The 27,986-nt window shown below is 43.8% G+C and overlaps 1 protein-coding gene across 1 annotated transcript; it reads left to right on the top strand.

The window, feature by feature from the left end:
* The first annotated feature begins 38 nt into the window (after nucleotides 1-38).
* LOC148010131 (amino-acid permease BAT1 homolog) lies at nucleotides 39-27,857 on the top strand. The gene is made up of 8 exons (XM_087672445.1): nucleotides 39-366; nucleotides 876-1,136; nucleotides 25,664-25,682; nucleotides 25,812-26,031; nucleotides 26,218-26,399; nucleotides 26,515-26,804; nucleotides 26,873-27,002; nucleotides 27,140-27,857. The coding sequence occupies exons 1-8, from the start codon at nucleotides 293-295 to the stop codon at nucleotides 27,566-27,568; spliced, it is 1,605 nt and encodes a 534-aa protein (XP_087528571.1). The 5' UTR covers nucleotides 39-292; the 3' UTR covers nucleotides 27,569-27,857.
* The last annotated feature ends 129 nt before the right edge of the window (nucleotides 27,858-27,986 follow it).

The following is a 27,986-nucleotide window of genomic DNA, read 5'->3' as shown; positions in this document are numbered from 1 at the left end:
TTTGTGTGAAGCTGCATTAAATGGTATGCCCTCAAAGACGCAAACGTACAAGGCTTGTGCATGTCGCGTGCCACTCAAGTAACCTTTCTGGCCGATGCCATGACAATGCTCGCTGTCTCACACAGACACAGAGAGAGAGAGAGAGAGAGAGAGAGAGAGAGAGAGAGAGAGAGTCAGTCTTTCCTACTGCCAATGTTTAGTTGATTTCTGCTGCTAATCGCAGAGTCGTTATCTGCCAATTAGAGCGCCAAAGGCGGTGAATAATCTCACCGCAAATACTGACGTTCTAGCCATGGGTGTTGTTGACTCGGGCCAGCAGCGTTTGAAAGAGCTCGGCTACAAGCAGGAACTCAAACGTGACCTGTCGTAAGCCTCCATCTTCGATTGAGAGAGAGAGAGAGAGAGAGAGAGAGAGAGAGAGAGAGTGTGTGTGTGTGTGTGTGTTATCAAATTGCAAAGTTACAACTGATCAAAACGTTTTTGCAGGTATATAGAACTTCACACATTAATCCCAGTCAGTTGTAAAAAATTACTGCAATAAGCAATTCATACAATGGGTGGTTACATGCATACAGTCTGAGTGTTTCAGTGTGTCTGTGTAGAACGTTAAACTCACGAGCATCCATGTGCAAATTCCAAATTCACATGGTCCTACATATGCTAAAACGATATTACGGAATTGCCTGTGCATAGTTAAACTCCTTACAATTTTTCAGGATAATCAATGCAATCACCTTTGTACACTGAGCAATTAAATATTCCTGGATTCACTAACAAATGTGCGCATGTGCGCACACACATTGGTGCAAATTTCTGTTTTGTCAGGTTTTGATCGTTCCATATCTCAGTTTGTGATCAATCTCTTTCGTGTGCAGAGTCTTGTCCAACTTTGCCTTCTCCTTCTCCATCATCTCCATCCTCACTGGAGTCACCACTCTGTATAACACGGGCTTGGCATATGGAGGCCCCGTTTCTATGACATATGGATGGCTCATTGCGGGTTTCTTTACCATGTTCGTCGCTCTATCCATGGCTGAGATTTGCTCTGCTTACCCCACATCTGGAGGCTTGTACTTTTGGAGCTACCAACTGGCTGGCAAAGAGTGGGGGCCATTTTCATCCTGGATCACTGGCTGGTATGTTTTGTTTCGCTTTTACGAGCTGCTTTGTTTCAAGTGTGTTTGTTTGATTTGTTTCTGTGCTGAAGATCCAAGACTGTATTAAGATTCACTCAGCATCCATCTTCCATCACTAGGGTATACACGATTGGTTTGTGTAAATGCTCAAGCACTTTTTAGTTAACACATGAAAGGCTGATTTCTGATGTGCTATGTGGGAATAGTGCAGTTGGTACTACTGATCAAAGGACGTGCCTGCACATTGGGACAATCCCAATATGACTCTTGCTTGTTCTCCCAGGTAGTAGTGGAGCGCAGTGGGAATTTGGGGGTGTGTTCCTTGTGTCAAAAAACTGGAAAATTCAGATCTCATGTATGGAATGAGCCTAGATGTTTAATGCGGACATAATACACAAACCAGAGCATGTGTCTTCCATGTGTGTGCAGCCGTGCTTTCATTTTCCAATCTATTTGCATCTTATCCAGGCCTAATCCCAGAGAACAACATCCATCAAATGCTTTCACATTTAGTCTGGTCTACTTATCTAGACAATATAAGATGGTTCAGTACATCTCAACTGAAATCCAAGGTCAAATGTACATAAAAGACTCAATCAAAATAACCATACAATTGAATGGGGAAGGACAATCTCATAGGGTAGCCACTCTCAAGTAAGAAAGCATTAACAATGGGCTCAAAAATATCAGCTGGGAGGTATTATGTGACAAATCAATATTCCTTTAGACTCATTAGATGGAGTTTTCTTTGTTTGTCTTGTCTTTAGAGAGGCCCTAGCTCATTGATAGTGATGCTGAGAATATGAATTGTTTGGGTGTTTCGCTCCAAGATCTCCATTCTTAGGAGGGTGCATTCACCATGGTTCATTGGTGTCTATTTATGGTATTAGCACTTTGCCTTTATTTTCCAATTCTTCATCTCCACTCTCTGTATAGAGGTTCTCTATGTTCTGGACTCACGCTTCCGTCTTGTCTTTGTTCATGGTGTTACTCTAAAGAAATACTCGTTTATAGTTAACAAACACAATCGTACGACAAAGCATAGCCTAATAAAGAACACAATTAGGGTTAGGGTAACTTAGAGACAATGAACACACCGAAGAAGATAATGAATGAATAATGAAAGTTGAATATTGTGAGAGTGCGTGACGGAAGAAGGAACACAAACCTAAAGACAAAAGAATAGAGAGAGACTGCAAGAAAGGAAGAAAGAAGTCTACAGTGAACAAGGAAAGTATTTTGAATACAAAAGGAGGATCGATCAGTCCCTGCACGTAGACCACAGTGTCAGTGAGGGCACTAGATCAGGTTGATGATGACGGCAACATCAGAGATCGAGGAAGAGATGGAGTTGGTGTGTGCATATGCCAAGGAAGGAGGAAGATGAATGCTAAGTGTGGAAGGGGAAGACTATATAGCCAACTAACCCCAAATTTGGCCAATTGCAATGTGGGGCCTATAATTTGGCTGACCAACATTTAATGTTGGTAAAAATGCTAGACAGGCTTAGAAAAATCCCGAAAAGGGTGGACAATGTCCAACAAGTGAGGTAGATTGTTGTATGTAGAAACTACCTAGGAAATGTAGACAAAATCCCGTTTGAAGAAAAAAATGCTCTAAAAGGCAATAAATTGATTGCTCTAGAATGAGCTACCTTCTTTGTCAAAATAAGTGACAAACAGGTCAGAGCTCCTAAAGTCTCATCTATAAGGCTCACAGGTAAGAGATGACAAAGCATGACAAACATGACTACTAACACCCCCTCTCAAATCTTGGATGTGGTGGAAGGCCATGGAAGTAATGGATCCTGGGGTGGGAAGAGGAATACCAATGTCGATGAAGTTTGTTGATGTAGGCTGCGATGAAGAATCTTTTCATGATCTTGGAAAATCCCCTTTGAAACATTAGGGGCTAGGGAATCCGTAACCACATCATCGAGATCATTTCCCTCTAAAAGGGATGGGGGATATGAGGGAACCACCTGAGGAGAAGGTGGGGGATGGGAAGAACCTATGGAATAAATGGTGTAGAAGCGGGAATGGGTGTAGCAATAGACAATTGCCTCGGAAGACCTTGCATGAGAGAAGAGGAATGAAGCCTATAAAGCCCGCTCTCTTGCCAATGTGTCGCAATAACAGCCGATGTAGAAGAATCCTCAATACAAATGGCTTGCTCGGTGAAGACAACTTGGGTACCAAGCCTAGTAAGGCCATAAATTGAGAGGAGTGGAAAGCCCAAGTCCGGAACATGAAGGGCTTGTGAAAGGAGCTCGAAGCATCATTGGGAAACAAAGGCAGAGTGCCAACACTAGTAATAGGCACAAATACAATGTCACCAATAGTGGCTGAATCCTTAGAAGGGCATAGATCTTGCAACAAATCACTTCATGGTGACTAGAAGCTCCACTATCAACTAGCCAAAGCCTTTGAGAAGACGAGGCAACCATTGAAGAAGGCTTCTTCAAGTCAACATTATGAAGGAACTCTGACTCATGGGTAACCGTGGGAGTAGAGGTGGAAGACTCAGATGTTTTAGCTCCATCCTTCACTCTTGGATGAAGGTGAGGGTACTTCTTCCAACATTTCTTCTTTGGATATGCCCCCTTCTGACAATATGGACATTTAGGCTAATTCAAATCAGAGTTAGAGCCTGAAGAACTCTCCTATGGTTTAGCCTTGGACTTTCCTTTCTTCTTTTTTTCCTTCCTCGAACCTATAACAAAAGCTTTGGTGGAGGTGGATCCATTGGCAACCTCTGTGGTGTGCTCATCATGCTCCAAAACAAGTGGGGCAAGGTCCTTTCATAGAAGCTTCTCATGGGTCCTTGATGTAAGAAGATTGGTGTAGAAGACATCAAACCAGGGAGATAGCAACTGAGTCAAAAGAATCATAGCCATATCCTCTGAAGAGATCATCTTACCAAGGGATGCAAGCTCATTCCTCATATCCTCACCTATTAATATGATCCTTCATGGATGGAGAATCATCAAGAGCGAGCTTCCATAAATTTTTTTTTGTGAGTAATCGGGTAGGCAAATGTCTTCTGATGGTACAAAGAAGCAAGCTTTGTCCACGCTTCTGCTCGTTTCCACAACTTGCACACATGCACTAATATAGAATCATGTAAGCTCATAGAGAGGAAAGATTGGGCTCTAGAGTTGAGCCAATCCCATAAGGTCGCACAATCCATTGATAATCCAATGGTGGGATGCTCCACTGGATGGCAAATAGGGTGGGTAACAAACTCCCAAAGATCGAAGGTATCAAGGATATACTCCACCTTACACGACCAAAGTGAGTAATTTGAACTATCAAGTTGGTCTTCTTTGGGCAAAGAAGGGAGTATGGGTACTTGTATAGAGGGTGCCATGGATGGCATATGGAGGCTAGCAGAACGGGCCTATTGTGAGACATGGAGAGAACGGGGAGGAGAGGGTTCCTTAACAAATGAGCTAGGTGACCTCCATGCTTCACAATCCATGCAATAATCTTGGCGATAATCTTGTTGCCGTTTGGAGGAGTGCTAAGAAGGCTCCTTACGTGTATCATCAAAGCCATGAAACTAGTTGTAAGACATCTTCAAAATTCTACAAGACACCCATAAGAAATTTGCGTTTTGGTGGTAGATAGCCTTGAAATAGGAGGAAAAGGCTATAGGATCACAAGGAAGTTGATGTAGAGGGTTTGCTTGGGGGAGAAATAGTGTCGCCTACACAAAAGAAGCTGTTACCTTCAAGAAGAAAGCTGTGTTTTGAGCAAAACACTGATGTGGCAATGCTGTTTGGCAGTTTGAGATAGTTTCCTCCATGAGAAATCCTCTCAATGTCTCTCTTAGGTGATGATACCATGTGAGTGCACAACGGAAGAAGGAACATGACCACAGAGAAAACGGAACAAAGAGAGACTGCATTGAGCAAGGAAAGAATGTTGAATGTAGGAGGACTGATCAGTCCCTGCATGCAACCCGCAGTGTCAATGAGGGCACCAGATCAGGCTGATGATGACAGCAGGAGCAGAGATAGAGAAAGATGACAGAGTCGGAGTGTACACTTGCCAAGGAAGGAGGAAGATGAATGTTAATGTGGGAGGGGTAGGCTATATATAGCCAACAAACCCTAAATTTGGCTGATTGCAATGCGGGGCCAAAAATGTGGCCGACCAGCATTTAATGCTGGTAAAAGTGCCTGATAGGGCTCAGAAAAATCCCGAAAAGGGTGGACAATGTCCAATAGGTGAGGTACACTGCTGTATGCAAAAACTGCCTGGGAAATGCAAACAAAAACCTGTTTGAAGGAGAAAATGCATTGAAAGGCAATAAACTAACTGCTCTAGAATGAGCTGCCCCTTCTAAGAAGATGTGACGAGAGCTTCCTCTCTCAAGGACATATTATGAAATTGATTGAACAACGGTATGTAGTGCAACAATTGACACTCAAACTCATAAAATGTGGGCATTTGAGGTTGTGAAATCACCTCCTGTATAAAATGGAAATATTTTCTCGACAGCTTATTAAGAAACAAGATAACCTGATTGTCAGATGACTTAGGAGCCCCAGTGGTTGAGAACGCAGTGAGAAGACGTCGATTCTTAGCTAGCTTAACTTTCAAGTCATCCTTGTTTGTGATTTTAAAATTCTGGAGTTCATGATTCAAATTGGTGTGATGAGTTCTATCTTGAGCCGCATAGCAGTTAGTCAAGTGTGCCTAACGCTTGGATGCTAAGTCAAAATGCTGAAGTTGAGAGTGAAACTTAGGAATAAGCCTTGCATAAGCTCGAAAATAGTGGAGGCATTACAAGCCTTTCATAAGTGGATAACCTTGTATGGAATAAGTGTGGGATTAGATTGGGATTCCAACCCCTGCGCTAAATCCCATAGGTTTTGAGAGTCCAAGACATGCCTCATCAAATTAGACCAAGTGGTGTAGTTTGATCCCTTGAAATGAGTCGTGTTATTAAAAGCATTCTTGGTGTATGAGGAGCTAGAACCATGAGGTGAGTCCAAGATATGCCTCATCAAATTACACTAAGTGGTATAGTTTGACCTGTTGAACGAGTCTTGTCATTTAAAAGCATTCATGGTGGATGAGGAGCTAGAACCATGAGGTGTTTGTAAAGGTGGATAGGTGGGGTAGGGTGGAGGATAAGATGGTGGTGGATAAGGAGGAGGAGAGGGTAATGGTGGATAGGCAAAAATAGGCTATTGATGTCCAATGAGTGTCGATTGATACGGAGGTACCGAAATTGTTATAGTTCCACATGGTATCATAGGTGGAGGTGAAGGCATTGGGACATGATAGCCATGTCCAAATGTCAGCTGGGACACAACTAGGTAAGGTCAAAGAGGCAAACTATTGTACCAAAGAACCCACACTCGAGTATGTTTGGGATGCACTTTAAGAGGGATAACCCAAAAGTGTGTGTGGGAGGTTAAGCCTTTGTCATAGGTACACCACTTGGAAACATGTATATAGAGATCCTAAGGCTGTGTCTAAGTGTGCAAAACCCCTGGTGTGGTGTGTGATGGTAAATGGGGTGTACATAATGGAAGTATAAAGGAAGGTATAATAGAAGATGTGGTAGGGATGGGTGGGAGCCTACATGGATTAATGATAGGTGGTGTTGTGGGAAACATGAATGGTTTTTTTTGTTCATTAAATGCATTAGATTGAGAATTGAATTGACCATGAGAAACAAAATTGTTTGAAAGAAAAGGAAGGGAAGCAATACTTACAAGTTCTTCTTTCAGCTTCTTACCTAGTTTTGAGTTCATAAAGAAATACTTGTCTTTCTCATTACTTAGAAACCAAAGGTTATTTTGAAGAGTACCTTCTTGGCAAGCATCCAACAAAAAATATAGAATCAGTTGGCATAGAATTTGACACAAAAGGGTTTGTACCTAGCATTGGAAAAAAGGAGTACTATGGAAGTGGAGTGTAATCCAAGCCAGGTTCCACTTGTGGATGGCCAGTTCGTAGTGGAGATTCAGAAGGTCCTGCAAGGTTATTAGTTCTGTGTATTGAATCTAAAGGAGATAACTGAGGCTTACCTTCAACCTCCTATTGAACCTTGTGCATAAGGATGAGATCATACTTAGTAATGGAAATAATCTGATATGGTCTTTGGACTCCATGGTAGTCCGATGGTTCTCCGCCCATATGAAATCGGGTAGTAGCAAGCTGGGATGCCCACTCCTAATCATTTTTGTCCATGTTTGGTTGTGGAGATTGGAGTGATGGTGTGAATGAGTTCAAGGTCATTTGATCCTTTTGTTCTTCTTGGCTTTGTAGATGAGCTTTGTGATCAAAGGCCAAGGTTTGTCAAAGAGTACCTAGCTCTCTGATACCAAGTGAAAAAATGGTCCAAACATAGAAAACACAAAACCAATTATACTACGAAGCGAAACTGATAACACGGAACACAGTTAGGGTTAGGGTAACTTAGAGACAGTGAACACAATGAATAATGAAGTAAATAATCACTGAATATACGATGCTTATGTAGCAAACACACTATGCACTGAATATTGAATGTCAAACTCTTGCATCTCTAGAGACTAGGATCAAGACAGAGGTTATGAGCTGGAGAGTGTGTCGTACTCGGAAATGGAATTGAAAATGTAGCAAGGCAGCCTTTGTGTGTCAAACACTAGTAAACATAGTCAGAGAGGTTAGATTTGATGCAAACAGGCACTGAGGAGAAAGAAAGACTAAAAACTCAGGTACTTGAGGAGAAAAACTGAGCGATAGTTGGAGACTGTGTAGGAAGTGTAGGCGACAGTTGGAGGAGAGAGAAACTCAACAAACACAAATCTTTGATAGGTGGCGATAGTGTGTAAGTGATGGGGACAACTCCAATTGATGATGTTAGTAATAAATCCAAGCTCTAGAGTACGACTGCTCTAGGATACTAGGTGACAGCTCCAAGATGTAGGCAATAGCCAAAAAGATGCAAGAAATAGCCAATGGGTGGAGTCAGAGATTGGAATTAGGCGTCGGATGATAGCAATTGCAAGGGGCAGTTTTGACCGCGATGCCCTTAATAAATGGGATGTGGGCAGTAGAGATACGGTTCCTGAAACTTGCAAAAATGAGATTGAGGGAGAGTGGTGGGTTGCATGTCTATTTATAGAAAGTTTGGGACACCTACATTAGGGTTTGGCATGTGGGACATAGTTACTCTCTAGGATTGCGTTTCTTTTTAAAATAATAAGGTTTTTTCATTAATTAAGTGTTTTTTGGGCTGTTTAAGTTAGACTAATGCATTTTTAGCTCAACAGCGCGAGCTTATAGGAGAGTAGTTCCTTGTTCCTAGAGGAGGCCACGAGGAGGAGAGAGGGCCTTTTAAAGAAGGAGAGATATGCTAGAGCATCATTGTTTGCATTATAGAGAGGAGAGGAGAGATGACCAAGGTGCAGATGGACAATTGAGAGGATACAGGTTGCCATAGCAAAGATTGATACTATGAAGGAAACTAGATCAGAGTACATGTTTCATGTGAGAGCTTCTTTCAGGACTCAGTCTGGTGACAAGGTTAATAGATTTTCAACTGCACCATAGGGCCATAACACTCTAGATAGGATGTTAAGAGATTTAGAGGCCAGATGGATCCATTGCATAGGGGCCTTTGGAGGCGAGATATGTGGCTACACAATATTATATAGCTTTGCTTGAACTCACTACTAGGCCCCTAGGCTATGAGAGGGATAGAGAGAGAGTATGGTAGAGCACAAAAAAGGTGATTGTAGACAGGATGAGCAGATATTTGATAGCCCATTTTACAGAGGAGGATGTGTAGAGGACGCTTTTGTCACTATCCTCAGGCAAGTGTCCAGAAAAGACTCCAACTGGGTAAGTTCTTTTTGAGCTATTGGGATCTTATAAGTGTCGGCCTCATCTCAACTTTCTAGGAGATCATGGCATTAGGGGTCATGTGAGAGAGACTTTCCAAGGGATTGGATTGACTCACTTGATTCCCAAAGGAAGTGGGGACAGATTGGAGATCGCAATGTGGAGATCAATGACTTTGCTTGGAATTGCCTATAAGATCCTTGCAAAACTGATTAGTCTTGGATTAGCCCCATTGATATAGATATCATTCACCCCACATAGGCAGGTTTTGTCCAAGAGCACAACATCTTGGACATCTTTGTGAGAAATCAGGTATAGCTATGGAGGAGAGAGAAATAAGACAATGATAGTGAGTGAGTCGAAGCAAGAGAATAGAGTGTACTCACTGAACCGAAAAGATAGAGGGAAGGTACACCTAACTAGCCCTCCACCAATTGACTAGAAGCCAACTAACTCTAGTCCCTAGTGCCACTACTTTTAAATGTGAAGACACTAGGTATACACATACTAAAGTGACACCTTCTAAAGTGTCCATACTACACGAATTACATGGCCATTGACTACTATGAGGCTTTGCGTACACATGAGCTTGTTAGAGAGAAACAAGTTGTAGAGTTAGAGATGCAGCTTTTGAAGACTACTTGGTAGAAGTATGGTCGCACTATTTTGTGATATGGATGGACAGATGTGAGGAGGAATGTGTATAACATCTTAGTGTCCTTTGCAAATGGACCATGTTCTTGCGTGCCATTGACACATTGGGAGCATGGACAATGATTACATCTATAGGCACATCAAGGCTACCATTTTGGAGATTGGTGTAAAGAATGTAGTGCAAGTCATCAGTGACAATGGCAGTAACTATGTGGCTATGGGTGCTTTGTTAGATGGTGACTTCTCTAAGATCATGTGGATTTCATGCGCATTACATTTTTTGGATCTACTCATGGAGGATTTGGAAAAGGTTGAATGGATAGATGACCTCTTCAAGAGAGGTAGAAGCATGGCAAAGTTTGTGACAAAGAGGCCTAGAGTGCATGCAATTTTTAGGGCAAATAATGATTTGGATCTTTTGAAGCCATCAGCCACTCGTTTCATTTACATGTTTATTGTTGTGGAGAGACTTGTTAGAGTCCGCCAGGGTCTCTTGAGGACAGTTGTCTCTAAAGAGTGCATTGCATGGGATGAGAGGGAGCAACCTGAAGCTTTGACATTTATTAGAAATGTCATGGATGAGGCCTATTGAGAGGATGCAATTGCATTCCTAAAATCTTTGACTCCCATCTACACAGTTTTGAGAATCATTGATATGGAGGGTAGTACTCTAGGCCTTTTGTAGTAGTACATGAATTAGATTGGAGAGGCCCATCGAGATAGGATCGAAGCTCAGCACAGAAATCAGTAAACAGTGTGAGAGTGAAGCATGACACCCAATGCAATAGATTGAAAGAGTGTAAAGTGAAAGTACAAGGTACAACCCTTAAACCTTAGGGTTGTAGAGGGTGTTCACACCCTAACACGATAAGTGCCCGTAAGTGTGTGATATAAGCACATACGAAATAATACCATAAGCCAGGGGGAAAAAACCTCTCCTACCAAGAGTAAAAAGTGCCCAATGTCCTACTGATCATCGACACTCCTATGTGAGCGTACGTGTAAGTGAGACATAAGTGAAATACCCAACAACCCCCCTTGGGAGTGATTAAGAGTACAAGGATCATCCGCCACCAAAAGAGATCAAATTTAAAGCATTGTGAAATGCTTCAAATTTGTCACGAGGAAGAGCTTTGGTGAAGATGCTTGCCACATTACTGGTGGTAGGACAATAGACAAGGTTGATATCACCTGCATGTAGCCTCTCTCTGACAAAGTTAGAATGTATCTCCATGTGTTTCGTGTGTGCATGAAACACTGGGTTCCGTGTCACTGCAATGGCACTCTGATTGTCAGTGAACAAAGAAGTAGGCTCCGTAACAGATACATCCAGATCAGAAGAAAACGTCTAATCCATATGCATTTAACTGTGGTAGTGAAAGTTGCATTGTATTCAGCTTCATATGACGATGTGGCAACAATGGACTGTTTCTTGCTAAGCCAAGATACACAAGATGAGCCAAGAAAGAAATAATTGCCACTAGTGGAGTGATGTGAATCATAATCACAAGCCCAATCAGAATCACTGTAAGCATGTAATTGCAGTGGTCCCCCCTTGGCATAAAGCAATCCAAGAGATCTAGTACCTTGCAAGTAACGGAAGATATACTTAACAGCTTGCCAATGTGATATGCGTGGCTGATGCATATATCTGCTCAGGGCTGAAACTGCAAACTGTATGTCCGGCCTAGTGTTGCATAGGTAAATAAGACATCCAATTGGTGGAGCATACGTGTGTATATCAAACAAATCACTGTTATCATGTAATGACAACTTTAGTCTAGGTTCCATTGGTGTACAAACTGGCTTGCAATCCTATAAGCCAAACTTCTCAAGAAGTTTATCAATGTATCTTGACTGTGATAAACCAATACCTCTAGCATCATGTATGAACTCAATGCCCAAGTAATAATGCAAAGACCCCAAGTCTAACATGTCAAAAGTTTGCTGCAAATTTTGTTTGAATGCTGAAATCTGATCAACATGTGTCCCTGTAAGCAAGAGATCATTAACATATAGACAGATGATCAGCATGGATCCCCCCTCTTTACATACATAAAGGGTAGACTCAGATGAGCTGTTTATGAACCCTTGGCTAAGCAAGAAAACATCTATCTTTGCATACCAAGCTCTAGGAGCTTATTTCAAGCCATATAAAGTTTTTTTCAGCTTGCAAACCTAGTGCTCCGAGCCCTCAACTGCAAAACCAATGGGCTGTTGTACATATACTTCCTCATGAAGTTCCCCATGTAAAAATGCAGTTTTAATATCCAACTGATGCACAGTCCATCCATAATGAGTAGCCAAAGCAACCATAGACCGGATGGTCATCATGCGGGAAGTAGGAGCAAATGTCTCCTCATAGTCAATGCCTTTCTTCTATGGATAGCCTTTAGCTACAAGCCTTGCCTTATATTTGTCAATGTATCCATTTGCATTTCGTTTCAACTTGTAGACCCATTTTGTTCCAATGGCTTTCTTTCCAAAGGGCAAAGACACCAAATACCATGTTTGATTCTTAGTCATAGAATCCAATTCAACTTGCATTGCTGCCATCCAATGTACACTCTGTTGTGCATCCTCAAAACATTCAGGCTTCTCATCATCAAGGGTGCTTGCTGCCATAATGAACTCCATCGTATGTATAGTATCATGCATATGAGCTTGCCTTATAGTATGAGTAGCCATGGGTGCATCCAAATGACTATCTTTCATAGTCTGTAAATACTATCTAGGCATTTGTCTTGCCTCCTGATTGTGCATAAGCTCTTGCTGAATTTCAGTTTCAGCACTTTGCTGAATATTTAGATCAGCCAATGGCTGATTTTCTGCATTTTCCAAAGGAGCAATTGGCTGAACATTGAGTTCACTTGCTGAAACTCCAACTGAAACACCAAATGTAATGGGCAAGCAGCCCTTTAAATACATCACGGGCAGCTTGATACGTGTCTAAACCAGCCAGGGACAATTCTGATTTTTCATCAAATAGTACATCCCTATTGACAAACACCTTTTTAAAAACAGGATCATAGAGTCTGTAGCCTTTGCTCTCACTACTATATCCCACAAAAATGCATTTGACAGCCTTTTTTATTCGACTTTTTTTTGAGTACCTTTGAAATGTGTGCATATGCAAGGCACCCAAAGGTACAAAAGTGTCCAACAGAAGGTTTCCGACTGTTCCAAGCCTCAAAAGGTGTAATTTTCTTCAATGCTTTGGTGGGGCATCTGTTCAGAACATGGCAAGCACACATGATGGCTTCCATCCAAAACTTGTGTGGCAAGCTCTTTGCTTTCAGCATACATCTAGCCATCTCCATGAGTGACCTATTCTTCCTCTCTACAACCCCATTCTGCTGTGAAGCAGTAGTGTACTGATGGTCAATGCCCTTCAGCTTCAAAAAAGAATTCAGCATAGAGGACATGTATTCCCCCCCTCGGTCCGAACGGAGAGTCTTAATTTTACAACCAGACTGGTTTTCAACAAGTGCAATAAAGCCAGAAAGTGGTAGATATCATCTGTGCATCCGAATAGTACTCATCAACATTCATGAGTTGCTCACGCAAGTCCTGAATTTTGTTCAAGTGATCCTGAATAGAATCACCTTCATCCATTTTCAATGTCTCTAGCTCTTTCTTTAAGAAAGAGATGTGAGTCTCATTCTTGCGTGCAAACATTTGCTCCAAAGTTAGCCAAGCTTCTCGTGAAGAAGCTGTTGAACGAATGTGGGGGATGATGGATTGCTGAACTGCCAATGCAATCAGCGACAAAGCTTGTGCATCCCGTGTATCCCATGCTTTTTGAGCTGCTATTCTTTGGGGAAGTGGCTGAAGTGGAGCAGGCTGAGGTGCCCGTTGTGCACGTCCTCCTGGAGGAGTAGTTGGAGCCACAACTCTTAAGTCTAGATTCTTCTCCATTGACATAATCCCAAAGATTTTTCGCCTCAAGTATATTCTTCATCATGAAGAATCGAAGTGAATAGTTGTTTCCATCCAATTTGTGCTCCTTGGATACATAGGTGAAGACTTTTTCTCCTTGATTTGCCATGATAATGAATTACCAAAAGAAGCGAAAGAGCAATGTCCAAGTGGGACCAAATTGGAAATCTGAAAATTTTCAGAAATTGCAAGAAATTCTTTTATGCAATTAGTACACAGAGGTGAACTCTGTCAAAACTGTCTTTAATGCATACAGTCCAAGGTGCAATCGGTGTTCAGCAACAATGTATCAGCAAAACCCCCAAAATTTCTTGCCACACAGTTGATCAAAACAGTCTATCAGTGTGACTGTAATTGCAGTACATGTGCCAATGTCCTCAAAAAACATAAAAGCCCCAAAGTTTCTGATGATTATGCCTAGGAATTTGCATCAACAGTGTCTGGGACACGTATCCACAATTCTGTGCTTGGTTGGGTAGAAACCCCCTCTTCTAGAAATTAATTTTGGAACAAAAAAGATAAAAGAAGAAAAAAAAAACCATTGAATTATAGTCGACTAGGTATAGGTGTAGGCATTGGAGGAGATGTAGGCGGAGGTGCAGGCGCATGTGTAGGTTACAGGCAGATTGGGCGGCGTAGCCGTCCTCAGGGGGAGAGGGGGGTTGGCAGCTTGTACCTGGCGGGAGGAATTGGACGTCGTAGGGCAAGGGGCGGCATTGTCAGATGACGGGTGGCGTAGAGGCGGCGTTCCCCGATGAGCTGGCGGGTACAGGCGGCGCTGTAGGTGGATGTGGCATAGGGGTGGACAGGAGGTGTCAAGCGCTTGGAGTCCAGGCGGCAGGAGCTAGAGGAGCTAACGAGGCCAGAACAGGGGCGTTGTAGGGCAGAACGCTTGCGATTGCTGGCGTGGTGAGCTGATGGTGCAGGACATAGCGCTATAGGAGAGGCTTAGGGGCGCAACACAAGTGCTGAAGGCAGAGATGGCCTGGCAAGAGCAGGACGACTTGCACGTGCTGGTGGTTATTGTGGTAACCTGGAAGTATGTTGCGTTAGGAGGCAGAGCTGGATTGAGCAAGAAGCTCCCCGAAGGCTGAGCGGAGCTGAGGAGAACCTGAGTTGAGCTGAGCAAAGTCAACGCTCTGATACCAAATGTGAGATCGAGACAGGATCGAAGCTCAATATAGAAATTAGTAGACAATGTGAGAGTGAAGCACGACACCCAATAGACTGAAAGAGTGTAAATTGAAAGTACAAGGTACAACCCTTAAACCTTAGGGTTGTAGGGGGTGTTCACACCCGAACATGATAAGTGCACGTAAGTGTGTGACATAAGCACATACAAAATAATACCATAAGTCTGGGGGAAAAAACCTCTCCTATTGAGAGTAAAAAGTGCCCCAATGTCCTACTAATCACCGACACTCCTATGTGAGCGTAGGCGTAAGTGAGGCGTAAGTGAAATACCCAACAACTTGATAGAACCATCTTCTTGTCTCGAGATAAGTAAGTGAATCAATGACCATTCATTCTAATTTCACCTTTTTAATCATATTTATGAATCTATGATCTATCATGATTCATAATTTATATTGCTATGTAGGTTAAAGGTTAACTTTTATATATGTTATAGAGTGTAGGACATTCACACAGAGTGAAACAGGAGATGGGATTGGTTTCACAAACCAATCCATGCTGTTGCACGTTGCTTGCATTGTCTTTGGCATAATAAGGATCAATATGCTAGTGAGGAGCTTCAAGAGGGGTTGCAAGATTATTTTAGTAAGTGGGCTGGCGGATATGTTTTCATCATTATGTGACTTGAGGATGATCTCTTCAAGTTTCATAATGACACTCTCTCATTTTTATGCCCCACAGTAGAATTATGCAAGATAGAGCTCTAGCTTGTGTCTTGGTGGGAGAAGTATGGAAATTATGCTTTGATATTGGTGAGTAAAGTTTAAACAATAAACATGTTACATCATACAATGATGCATGTATGTTGTAACTTGTAACATAAATAAGTGTGTTGAATTTTTTTTTATTCTTTTATTTGAATTTGGCAGAAAAGGATGGCTATCCATATTCTCTCGTAGGATTGTGGTAGTGGTCTTGCTGAGAGAAATTGGAGCCTGTGGGCATTGTTTCACACCAAAAAGAGAAACAAATTGAAGACTGCTCAACTTGAGAGATTGGTTTTTTGCCATTGTAACTTGCACTTGATTGAGAATTCAAGTTACACGCTTGAGCCAAAGCAAGTAAATGTAGATAAGATTGACATAGACACAGCGTAGACTCTATCAAGGATCTAGATAGAAATCATTTACACTCTTCGCAGGAGATGGGAGAGGATGCAATGTAGTTCTGTGAGGATGAGGAAGAGAATAGAGTTTTTTTTGTGGACATGGGATTCAAAGCACTAGTATGTTAACTGAGATGCTCTAAATGGTTGAATATCACTACATTTCAACTAGTTGCACATCATTATATTACAATTAGTAGCCATTGTAACTCAGAATTACAATGGCTACTGACTGTAATGTAATGATGTGCAACTAGTTATGTATTGATCATAGTTCTACTTTATAGAGGACTTGATTAACCATGATGGGGACATAGATGATAAATTAGACTAGCATGAACAAATACAATATATGAGCAAGCATTTATTCAAGAGCACAATTTTTTATTGATGTGTTCGTTTGAAATGCAAATACTAGTCTTATATAATTGGTAGTAAAATATTTATATCAATAAAAATGTATAAAAACATAGAGTATATGTTTGAAAGAATAAGCTAAGAGTTTGAGAGTTGATAGTAGAAATTTGCCCCCGTCGTCGCAAAAAGCGTCGTTATTGGCGATGCCATAGAACAGTCGGTATTAGTATCACATATTGTCCCTCATATGGTTTGGCGTTACAATCCACTAGATTGATTGCTCAACAACCTTTGTATTTGTGATGTACTTTGCTACTCTTCATAGAGTTCCTTGTACGTTGTATTTTACCTTAGGTTATTCTCCAAGGTGTTATTAATAGAAATTTCTTTTCTTGAAAAAACAAAGAAATGAAAGAAGAGATCGCAAAGGAGGTGTTGTAATTGATAGGTCTGCTGTCCTATAAAATAGCAGTAAAAAAGAAAAGGGAATATGATATGAGAGTGCACAACAGAAAGAGAAAAGTGAATATGAAGAGAAGAAGGCGACAAGGAGAAAACACAGGAGAGAGAAGGAACAATGTGACTACAGATACCTTGTCTTAGATCCTAGATGTGGTGGAAGGCCAAAGGAGATGTGGATCTGAGGGTGGCAAGAAGAATGCCAATGCTGATGAAGTCCATCAATGAAGAAAGCTATCCAAGGAGCAAGACCTCTCTCCATATAAAAATCCGACAAATAGAAGGCTAGCAAAGGGCAACGGAAATGGAGAGGCCTTGAATGGATCACCCTTGAAAACTCTAGTCGGGGATAGGTGAGCCAAGCCTTGAATCCAACTATGAGATGATAGTGAGGAACTATTGAAGGCGCCATAAGCTGTCTAGCAACATCATTGACCAAGGGCCAAGTTGTTAGAGATCATCGCCTGACCGGGACTGCACAGTCCAATTGGAGTGTAGAGATCATCGCCTGACCGGGACTGCACAGTCCAGTCGGACTGCCACATGGCAGTCCGACTGCCTGCAGTCCAGTCGGCTGCATTTAATGCAGCCGACCTGCCCTGTTTTTCGCCCAGATTCTAGCTATAAATAGCCGAGTTCTTCAGCAGTCTCCTGCACTTCTCTGCTCGCAGATTACAGACCGGTGGCATGCGCAGATTCCGTCTCTGTTCGCAGATTTCAGACAGGAGACAGTGCAGACTGCAGCGGACTTCGAGGTGAACAGCAGGTTGCATCGTCGAGGTGGAGACACGCAGTCCAGCGCACTGCGCCCGTGTACATATCTGCATATCTTTGTATACAGCACACTTTATACAGCAGATCATCATCTTCCACTGTCTCTTTCTCTCTCCTCTCTCTCTGCGTTCTCTCTCTCAGTCCTACGCTTCCGCACGCTGCAATCTGACATGGTATCAGAGCAGTGTTAGAGGGCTGACTGAGCGCAGAACCAACCTGAAGAGGAGTTTCTATCGTGACATAAGGTTGCTTTTTCAGAGTTTGAGGGCAGGCAGGAGGGCTGCGCCTCGGAACAATGCTAAAGCGAGCGTGGGCGCGCAGGAAAGAAGTCCAGGTGGTGGATTTGCTGCTGTTTATTGCTGTTTGACGAGGAGGAAGTTTGAGTTTTCAGCTTTCAAGTGCAGGTTTTGCTTTTTCATCGCCTCCGGCGGGTGAAGAAGTTTCAGGACTCAGAAGAGCCTTAGCAGGCTGAGTTTTCACAGTCAGGGGGGGCTGCTTTTGCGTTTGTGAAGGCATTACAGGTGAAGATGTCTACAGAGATTGACTTGGAGTTCCAGACGATTATGGACCGGAATGTGCTTGTCTTACCGGCTCTTCCCGCAAATCAGAAGCTTGATGGCGACAACTACTGCATCTGGCGCGTCATGATGTTGGCCATCCTTGAGTCCTATGATTTAGCGGAGCTTGTACAGGAGGAGATCGACCGGCCCTCGGTAAGAGATGAGTCCAAACTCTCTTCCGATGCTCGTGCGGAGTTGGCCAAGGCTAAGTCTCACTGGGACAAACTGAATGCCAAGATTCGTTCCTTTCTTTTTCTGTCGTATACTACAGTCGTGATAGCTTACATCGAGCACTTGACGGTGGCTCGGGAGATATGGCTGAAGCTTGATCAGATGTACAACCGGATGACCCTCATGAAGCGGGTTTCTTTGGAGGTTCAGATGCGAACCTTGTCCGTAAACAAGTCTTCTTCGTTGCGGGAGCATATCAACAAGCTTAGACAGCTTCAGATGCAGGTTCAGAATGCGGGGAAGCCGATTTCCTCCGAAGACATGGCGATCACACTCTTGTCCCAGTTGCCGCCACGATTCGGTACATTCTACTCCGCCCTTATTGCTTCGGGACGGGAGTCTACTCTTCGGTGGGAAGAGTTGGTTCCTATGGTCTTGGACCAAGAGGAACAACTAAAGGGACAGAATGCTTCCAAGTCGGAGGCATTGACAGGTCAAGCCTCTCAGAAGAAGGGGAAGGACCAAAAGAAGAAGAAGGGGGATAACAAGTCAAAGAAGGACAAGGACAAGGACAAAGAATCCACATGTCATATTTGTGGAAAGACTGGCCATTGGAAAAAGGATTGCCCTGACAAAGACAAGAAGGACACGAAGGATTCTGGAGCGGTGGTTGCACCCTCATCAGCTGCATTTCTTCATCTAGCTGTCATTGAGGACTCTTCACCGAATGCTTCTGATGCTGCGATGACGGCTCCCCAGGCTCGAGAGTGGATCGTTGATAGTGGTGCCTCCCGGCACATGACTCCTTCATCAGATGGTGTTGCCCAGTTGCGACCCTCGTGTGGGTAGATTTTCATTGGAGATAGCTCTTCCGTGTCTATTGCAGGACGGGGTAAGATGCAGCTTATTCCAGATGGACGTGGTGGTACCCATACCTCAGAGGTCTTGCATGTACCAGGTTTAGGGTATCATCTCCTGTCAGTTCATAAGATTTTCTCCCTTGGACTTTTGGTGGAGTTTGACAGTAATTCGGTGCGCGTCCTTGATCGTGGGTCAAGGAAGGTTCTATCATCCGGATATGAGGAGAACGACATCTATAAATTGAAGTCTTCCACCGCCCTCTCTACTCTCCTTCTTACCTCTCAGACACAGTCAGAGTTATGGCATGCTCAGTTTGGTCACCTCAACTATGATTATCTTCGGAGGGCGTCACGTGGACAGCTTGTTCGAGGGTTGCCGGATATAGTGGTGAGCCAGCAGCCATGTGTCTCCTGTATTCGTGGGAAGCAGCATAGGAATGCCATTCCCCACACAGCTTCGTGGCGGTCTACTTCACCGATGGAGCTTGTATCTATGGATCTATGTGGCCCTATGAGGAACGAGTCCTTGCGTGGGAGCTCGTACTTCATGCTGATCGTAGATGACTACAGCAGGATGACATGGGCCTATTTCTTAGCATTGAAGTCAGAAGCTTTCTCCCACTTCAAGGATTGGCTTCTCTTTGAGAAGAACTGATCAGGCCGGAAATTGAAGACCTTGCAATCCGACAAGGGTGGTGAATTTGTTTCTAATGAGTTTGCTCGTTTTTGTGCAGATAAAGGTATTCACCAGGAGTTTGCTAATACCAACACTCCTCAAGAAAATGGCATTCTTGAACGGAAAAACCGCAGTGTGATCGAGATGGCGCGCACCATGATGGAGCACCGAGACTTCTCAGGTTCAGTGGGCCGAGGCTGTGGCTACTGTAGTCCACATCCTTAATCGATCCCCCACTTCGGCCGTTGATGGGATGACACCTTTTGAGGCTTACTTTGGGACTAAGCCCGATGTTTCTTACTTTAGGGTCTTTGGGTGTGATGCCTCTGTTCACATTCCCCAGGCTCACTGTGATAAATTTGAAGCAGCTTCCCGAAGACAGGTATTTGTTGGCTACAGCTCCCAGTCCCAAGGCTATCGATTGAATGATCCCGTCAAGCGGGATGTGTACACTAGTCGTGATGTGCGGTTTGTGGAGGTTCCGGTCATATCAACGGGTGAGGAGTATCCCGTTCTTGGAGATCCTGGGGAGAGTTGGGCTCCTGCTACAGTTCCTTTGGAGCCCGTCTTTTGATTATGATTCTGTTTCTGACACAGAGTCTACTGTTCCACTGGTCCCCCCTAAGGAGTTACCACCGGTGGATCTTCCAGAGTCTTCAACTGATGGAGAGAGTCGAGGGGAGGTTCGGCCTCCTCCTCGATGGGCCTGTGACACACTCCGTGATTCAAGGATTGAGGGGGTTCCTGAGGAGTGGGGACCACAGGATGGTCCGCGGCGGTCACGGCGGCACCAGGCACATTCTACGGAGCTTGTTTGCTCTAACTATTGTTTGATGACCCGTGTTATGCAGGATCGAGAGCCCACCTCCATGAAGGAGGCTTTACAGTCCGCACCATGGAAGAAAGCTATGGAAGCCGAGTTGGAGACTATTGAGAGGAATGGCACTTGGTCACTCGTGCCCCGCCCCCCGAATAAGAAGGTGATTGGCGTCAAATGGGTCTTCAAGACCAAATACCTTAGCGATGGTTCTTTGGATAAGCACAAGGCTCACCTTATTGCTAAAGGTTTTGCACAGCGCCCAGGGATTGATTGTCATGATACTTTTGCCCCCATTGCTCGTATGGCGACCATTAGAGCTGTTCTTGCTTTGGCTGGCTATAGGAGATGGCCTGTTTACCAGTTGGATGTGAAGTCGGCCTTCCTCAATGGTGATTTGAAGGAGGAGATCTATGTTGAGCAGCCTCCTGGCTTTGGATCTTCAGATGGGAAAGTCTACAGGTTGAAGAAGGCCTTGTATGGCCTCAAGCAGGCTCCGCGTGCATGGAACGAGAAGATTGATTCGTTCCTTCAGTCTCAGTTGGAATATTGGCGTTCTACGGCCGATCCGCAGCTTCATGTTCACACTTCCGAGGATGGTTGTGTGCTTTTTGTGTTGTATGCTGATGATTTGATTGTCACAGGTGATCATGCACAGCAGGTCCAAGAGACGAAGTCAGCTTTACATCGGACGTTCGAGATGACGGACTTGGGTCTACTCCATTTCTTTTTGGGCCATGAGATTTATCAGTCTCAGAGGGGGATCTTCATCTCTCAGCAGAGATATGTACAGGAGCTCTTGGTGTCTTTTGCGATGGAGGATTGTCGGACCCTTTCTACTCCTATGGATCCGAACTGGAAGGCCACTTCCCATTCAGCTTCTCCCCTTGCGGATGCTTCCCGCTATCATCAGTTGATTGGATCCTTGATTTGGCTTCTCAACACTCGTGTTGATCTTTGTTTTGCTGTTGGGCTCTTGGCAGGGTTTATGAGTGAACCTCAGACGGTGCATTGGCAGGCTACTCAGAGGATACTTCGGTATTTGCGGGGGACGTCTGATTTAGGGATTCATTATCCCGCAGGGACAGATGGTTCAGATCTTGTACTTGCAGGTTGGAGCAACTTGGATTGGGCCGGTGATGTGGACCACAGGCGGTCTACTACAGGTTATTGTTTTACCTTGGGTGTAGGTGTTATCTCATGGAGTAGCAAGAAGCAGCCCGTGGTAGCCCTTTCGTCTACTGAGGCGGAGTATCGGGCCGCGTCTTCCACCACCTGTGAGGCTGTGTGGCTTCGGAGATTGTTGGAGGAGCTTGTCTGCCCCCAGACTCGTCCTACTTTGCTGCAATGTGACAATGAGAGTTGCATTGCCTTGGCACGGAATCCTGTTTTTCATGCCCGGACGAAGCACATCGAGATCCAGTACCACTTCATCAGAGAGAAGCTTCTGGATGAGACCATCACTGTGGAGTACTGCAAGACGGAGGACAATCTTGCAGATTTGTTTACGAAGGCCCTTCCCTAGGCTCTACTTCGGAGACATTGGAGTACTGCAAGACGGAGGACAATCTTGCAGATTTGTTTACGAAGGCCCTTCCCTAGGCCTTGGCACGGAATCCTGTTTTTCATGCCCGGACGAAGCACATCGAGATCCAGTACCACTTCATCAGAGAGAAGCTTCTGGATGAGACCATCACTGTGGAGTACTGCAAGACGGAGGACAATCTTGCAGATTTGTTTACGAAGGCCCTTCCCTAGGCTCTACTTCGGAGACATTCCAGATCCCTCAGGCTTCTGCCCCGCCCAGGCTTTGAGAGGGGGTGTTAGAGATCATCGCCTGACCGGGACTGCACAGTCCAGTCGGACTGTAGAGATCATCGCCTGACCGGGACTGCACAGTCCAGTCGGACTGCCACGTGGCAGTCGGACTGCCTGCAGTCCAGTCAGCTGCATTTAATGCAGCCGACCTGCCCTGTTTTTCGCCCAGATTCTGGCTATAAATAGCCGAGTTCTTCAGTAGTCTCCTGCACTTCTCTGCTCGCAGATTACAGACCGATGGCATGCGCAGATTCCGTCTCTGTTCGCAGATTTCAGACAGGAGACAGTGCAGACTGCAGCGGACTTCGAGGTGAACAGCAGGTTGCATCGTCGAGGTGGAGACACGCAGTCCAGCACACTGCGCCCGTGTACATATCTGCATATCTTTGTATACAGCACACTTTATACAGCAGATCATCATCTTCCACTGTCTCTTTCTCTCTCTTTTCTCTCTCTGCGTTCTCTCTCTCAGTCCTACGCTTCCGCACCACTGCACTCTGACACAAGTGGTAGGGGATGGTGGCTTGATGATGAAGAAAAGAGGTTGCCGCATAAAGGAAAGGCTCAAAGTAGATCGGAAACCTTGAAGAAACTCCTCACGATCTTGGGAAGCCCCCTTTGGAACACGAAAGGCTAGGGAATCCATAGCCACATCATTGATATTGCCCCCCTCTAAAAGGGATGGGAGGTACGAGGGAACCACCAGAGGAGATGGTGGGGGACGGGATGGAACCTGTGGGATAAATGGTACACAATCAAGAATGGGTGCGGTAATAAAAAGGTGCCTTGGAGGGCCCTACACAATGGAAGGGGAATGGAGCATAGATAGCCTCCTCTCTTGCCAACCTATCGCAAAAGTGGTTCCTGTAGAATAATCCTCAACAAAGATAGCCGGCTTGGTGAAGACAATGCGGCTCTGGAGTCTAAAAAGGCTAGAAATTGAGAGGAGAGGGAAGCCTGAGTCAGGAACATATAGGGCCTTAGAAATGGAGCTCAAGGGATGGTCAGACAATAGAGGCAAGGTGACAACACCAATAATAGGCACCGAAGAGATATCATTAGTAGGGATGATACCTTTTGACAAACGGAGATCGTGCAACAAATCACCTTGACTCAATGCACCACAGTCAATGAATCAAGGCTTCTCAGAAGACAAGACAAGCGAATAAGGCTCTACTAGATAAATGTGTAGAAACACTGACTCGGTGGTAATAGCGGTTGACAAAGAAGAGGTAGACGAAAGCTCCGACGTAGATCCCAATGTAGATCCACCCTCCGCTCTCGAATGAAGGTGAGGGTATTTCCTCTAGTACTTCTTCTCGATGTGTGAGGCCTTCCCACAATGAGGACACATGGGGATATCCTTTATGCTTTCCCACAAAATATGTATCAAAGTTAAAAGATGACTCCAACTTCTTCCTCTTTTCTTTTCTTTTGCTTGGCTAGTCATGTACTTGGAGATAAAGTTGCATAATCATGGCCATGTGTGTGGGCTTTGCAAGAATCTATCTCATTGTGACATACATCCTGCACAAGCACTAATGGGACTAGCTCCTCACAAGTGAGAGTCTCTTAGCTACGAGAAGTGAGAAGATTGGTGTAGAACACGTCATACGTCAGTGATCGAAGATGTGAGAGAAGTGTCACAGGTAGATTTTCCGAAGAAATGTCCATACCAAGTGATGCAAGCTCATCTTGAACCTCCTCCATCTTGTCCTTAGAAGACCTGCAAAAAGGAAAGGCGTGTTTAATAACAATTGTGGTAAAAGGTCCACCAATTGAGTCCCCGATGAAATCTCCATGTGATTGATCATGAACAGGCCAAGAAGAGGGCTGAAAGGAGAGAAAATGCAGCAGGTTAGAGTCTTTCTATGCCAAAACACACTTGCAAATGATACTTTGTGTGCATGTAGTGCAGAAGTGAGAAAGGAACACAAAGAGAAGAAAACACAGAAGATGACAAAGAAACAAAACTCAAATTTAATTGAAACAAACAGGAAAGAACACTACTACAACAGCCCCTGCATGTGTGCCTAGGCGCATCAGTGAGGGCACCGACCTCTGAAAGGCAAGGGGTGGAGAAATCTGACTGAGGAGAGAGGAGAGAGAAGATGATGTTGGCTGGAGATGATTGCGACAGCAGGAGGCAAGGACAAATCTGGTTGCAATAGTGAGAGAGTGAACAGCGAACTTTGTGCCTATGATGAAGGCAACTGTCACAAAACAAGACTGACGGACAAAGATGGTATCAGAGCTCCAGGAGCCCTCCTCTGACACAGACTGAGGCTCACAACCACATAAGAAGACACACAAAGACATGTTTGCTAACAAAAACTATGTGTTGATCCCATTGTGTTCACTATCGGTCATTTATACTCAAATTTCAAGTTAAAATGCTTGATAATGTTTTAATTCTGTCCAAATTGTGAAATGGGCTCTTGGATCATTTCACATTTTGTGTGGTCTATGATAAAGGTGTCAAAATGTCTGCTGAAGCAAATTCTGGGATCATTGAACATGCTGTGTATCATATGGTAGAGGTTTAAGAAGCAGGATATCAAGGCTTTTCATTCACCTCTTTGAAAGCATGTAGGAATCAAGGTCTCCAATGTGAAGGCTTGTTTACAACCATTTCCTGCATTTTAGTGTATATGTGTCTTTTGTGAAGGATCCTGTGTGGCAAATGTGTGGAAGGATGCTGCCTCCATAAGGTTCTAGCATTATAGATGCTTCTCAATGTATTGAGCCAACAAACAGGAAACAGGTTCTAGTGTTATGGATGTTTCTCAATGTGCTGGGCTAACAAATCTTCATCTATGATTAAGACTTGTTTACACCTATTTCCTGCATTTTGATGATCTATCTCTTCTGTAATGATCCTTTGTGGCAAATGTGTGGAAGGAGACTCTCCATATGGTTGAATTGTTATAGAGGTTTCTCAATCTTCGTTGGTGGGAGATTCACCCTTTCCAGCGTGATGAATTTCCTACTGATCTTGGAATCCTTTTGGTTTAAATCGTGACTGCTGGGTGATTTTCCTGTACCCATTGTATCAGTAAGCCTTTGATGAAAGGAGGTCCAATATTATCATAGTTATTTCCTGCTTACATGACTTCAACTTTCACTTTACCAAATAGGGTTTCCCTGAGATAAATTGGTTATTGGGATTTCATAATACAGAAGAAGGCACTTTAAACACTTTTCTTTTGATTATTTGTGTGGTAGTTTGGAAAGGACAACTGGTGACGTTACCACCTTTAGACTCACGGATTTTTACATGGTTGTGTTTTCTACAGGTTCAATGTAGTCGGCCAGGTCTGCAAATCAAAAACTCAAGTTATCTTGAAATTTCATTACATTTGCACGGATCATGTCGTGTTTTTCTCTGTTACCACCCTCTTGCAAGTCACGAAAGCCATATATCTAATATAACTGGTGTTGCAGTGGGCTGTGACTGCAAGTGTTGATTATTCTTTGGCAACTCTTCTCCAAATAATGATATTACTGAGCACAGGAGGTGCTAATGGGGGAGGTTATGTGGCATCCAGATACGTGGTGTTAGCATTCCATGGATGCATTCTTTTTCTGCATGCAGCTTTAAATAGCATCTCAATTGATTGGCTTGCTCATATTGGTACATTTGCAGCTGCATGGAACATTGTTGGTAAGCATGCTTGTTTTCATGGCCATTTTAACAATTGTACTGCAACATGTGTCATTTTCAACTATGGCCATTTGTTTTGGTCCTGAAACAAGATGTTATGCTTCTGAATTGTTTGTTGTGTGAATGATAACAGTCATCTACCCCATGGATTGCTTTTATTAGCATGATTTTTTACTTGTCATGCAGGAGTCATTGTGCTTATGATTCTCATACCAACTGTCTCCCCAACAAGAGCAACTACACAATTTGTTTTTAGACATTTTAACACAGATGATTCATACAATATCCACAGTTATCCATACATTTTTCTACTAGGACTTCTGATGAGCCAGTTTACTTTCACTGGATATGATGCCTCTGCTAACATGGTAAAGCTCTTTTGTGGGTCAATAACGTGTTCAGATCTCTAGTAGTTCTTAAATTTTTCAAATCTTGCATATGCTTACATGGTCGTGACAAGGAAGTTGATCTCAATGCATGCAGTCTGAAGAAACGAAAGCATCAGACAAAAATGGTCCATATGGTATAATTTGTGCAGTTGGCGTTTCAGTAGTAGTTGGATGGGCCTATGTGTTGGGTATCACCTTTGCCGTCACTGACATAGAGCATGTGTTGGATCCTTCAAATGATGCGAATGGTTATGCCATTGCCCAAATTTTCTACGATGCTTTTAGAGAGAGATATGGGTGTGGAACAGGAGGAATCATATGCCTGGGGGTTGTTGCTGTTGCTGTATTTTTTTGCGGCATGAGCTCCATAACAAGCAATTCACGGTTTGTTGTATACATGTCCTTTGATTTGAGATTTATGACAAACCCAACACTATCTTTCATTCTTACAGGGTGACTTACGGTTTTTCGAGAGATGGGGCAATGCCTTTGTCAAGTGTCTGGCATTCAGTTAATGAACAAGAAATACCCATCAATGCTGTCTGGCTTTCTGCTGCCATTGCGTTTATTATGGCTCTGACGGTATGATTTCATGTTCGACCCAAACCATTTTTATGTGATCAACACCTTCGGGCTTGCAGCAAAAAGAATATCGGTGAAGAGGATGAAACAGGTTCTGGAATCATGCATCTGAAATTCTTTCTCCTTTGTTATTTCAGTCCCTTGGGAGTTTGGTAGCTTTCCAAGCAATGGTCTCCATTGCTACTATTGGTCTGTACATTGCCTATGCATTGCCATCCTTATTTAGGATCACGTTAGGGCGGAAGAGATTTGTACCTGGTCCATTCAACCTCGGGCGCCTTGGTGTATTTGTTGGGTGGGTAGCTGTTCTATGGGTTGCCATAATCAGTGTGCTGTTTTCACTACCTGTACAATACCCGATTACGGGGGAGAGTTTCAACTATACACCGGTTGCTGTTGGAGGGGTTCTTGTGCTTGTTACTGGCAGCTGGTTTGTCAGTGCAAGGTCTTGGTTCACAGGTCCAGCACCTAGTGTAACAGAGCGTGGACTAGGTGTAGGTTTGTTACAGGAAAATGCAGCTTCAAAGGAGGAGTCTTCAAGAGCGGCAACGAGCTTTGGGCTTTGAGTTACTGTTGATGCATGTGCCTTGGAGATTAAGGGAGACCAAGAGGGTAACAAGTATGGCACTAGCTTCTCTGATTTGTATGATTAAAGGAGATCAAGAGGTGCAGATTTGGCTACAGCCTCCAGCTTCTCTGATTTGTGTATATAATTGATGCCGAGATATTCAACTGTGCCACAGCTTTTATGTCTTTAGTTCCCGAGAATGTCCTGCCCATGGGAGAATATCTCATAGGAAATTAAATACACAGGAATTGGATGGTTAATGGTGTCGAACTTTCCCACGTAGAATAACAGGGCCTATTCAGTGGCATTTAAGGGTTCTCCATTCATTTCCCCCCCCCCTCTGTGATAAACCTGCACTCGTTACGCACTCAACACGGCACAGAAAGGTAACACGATATGAGCTCAAGGTATACTCT

The sequence above is a fragment of the Lygodium microphyllum genome, chromosome 30 (assembly GCF_053477565.2).
Source record: "Lygodium microphyllum isolate KBCC chromosome 30, Lygodium_microphyllum_v1.1.10, whole genome shotgun sequence".
In the NCBI taxonomy this organism is placed as follows: domain Eukaryota; kingdom Viridiplantae; phylum Streptophyta; class Polypodiopsida; order Schizaeales; family Lygodiaceae; genus Lygodium; species Lygodium microphyllum.
Note: the sequence above shows the minus strand (reverse complement) of the source record. Positions and strands in the feature narration are given on the sequence as shown.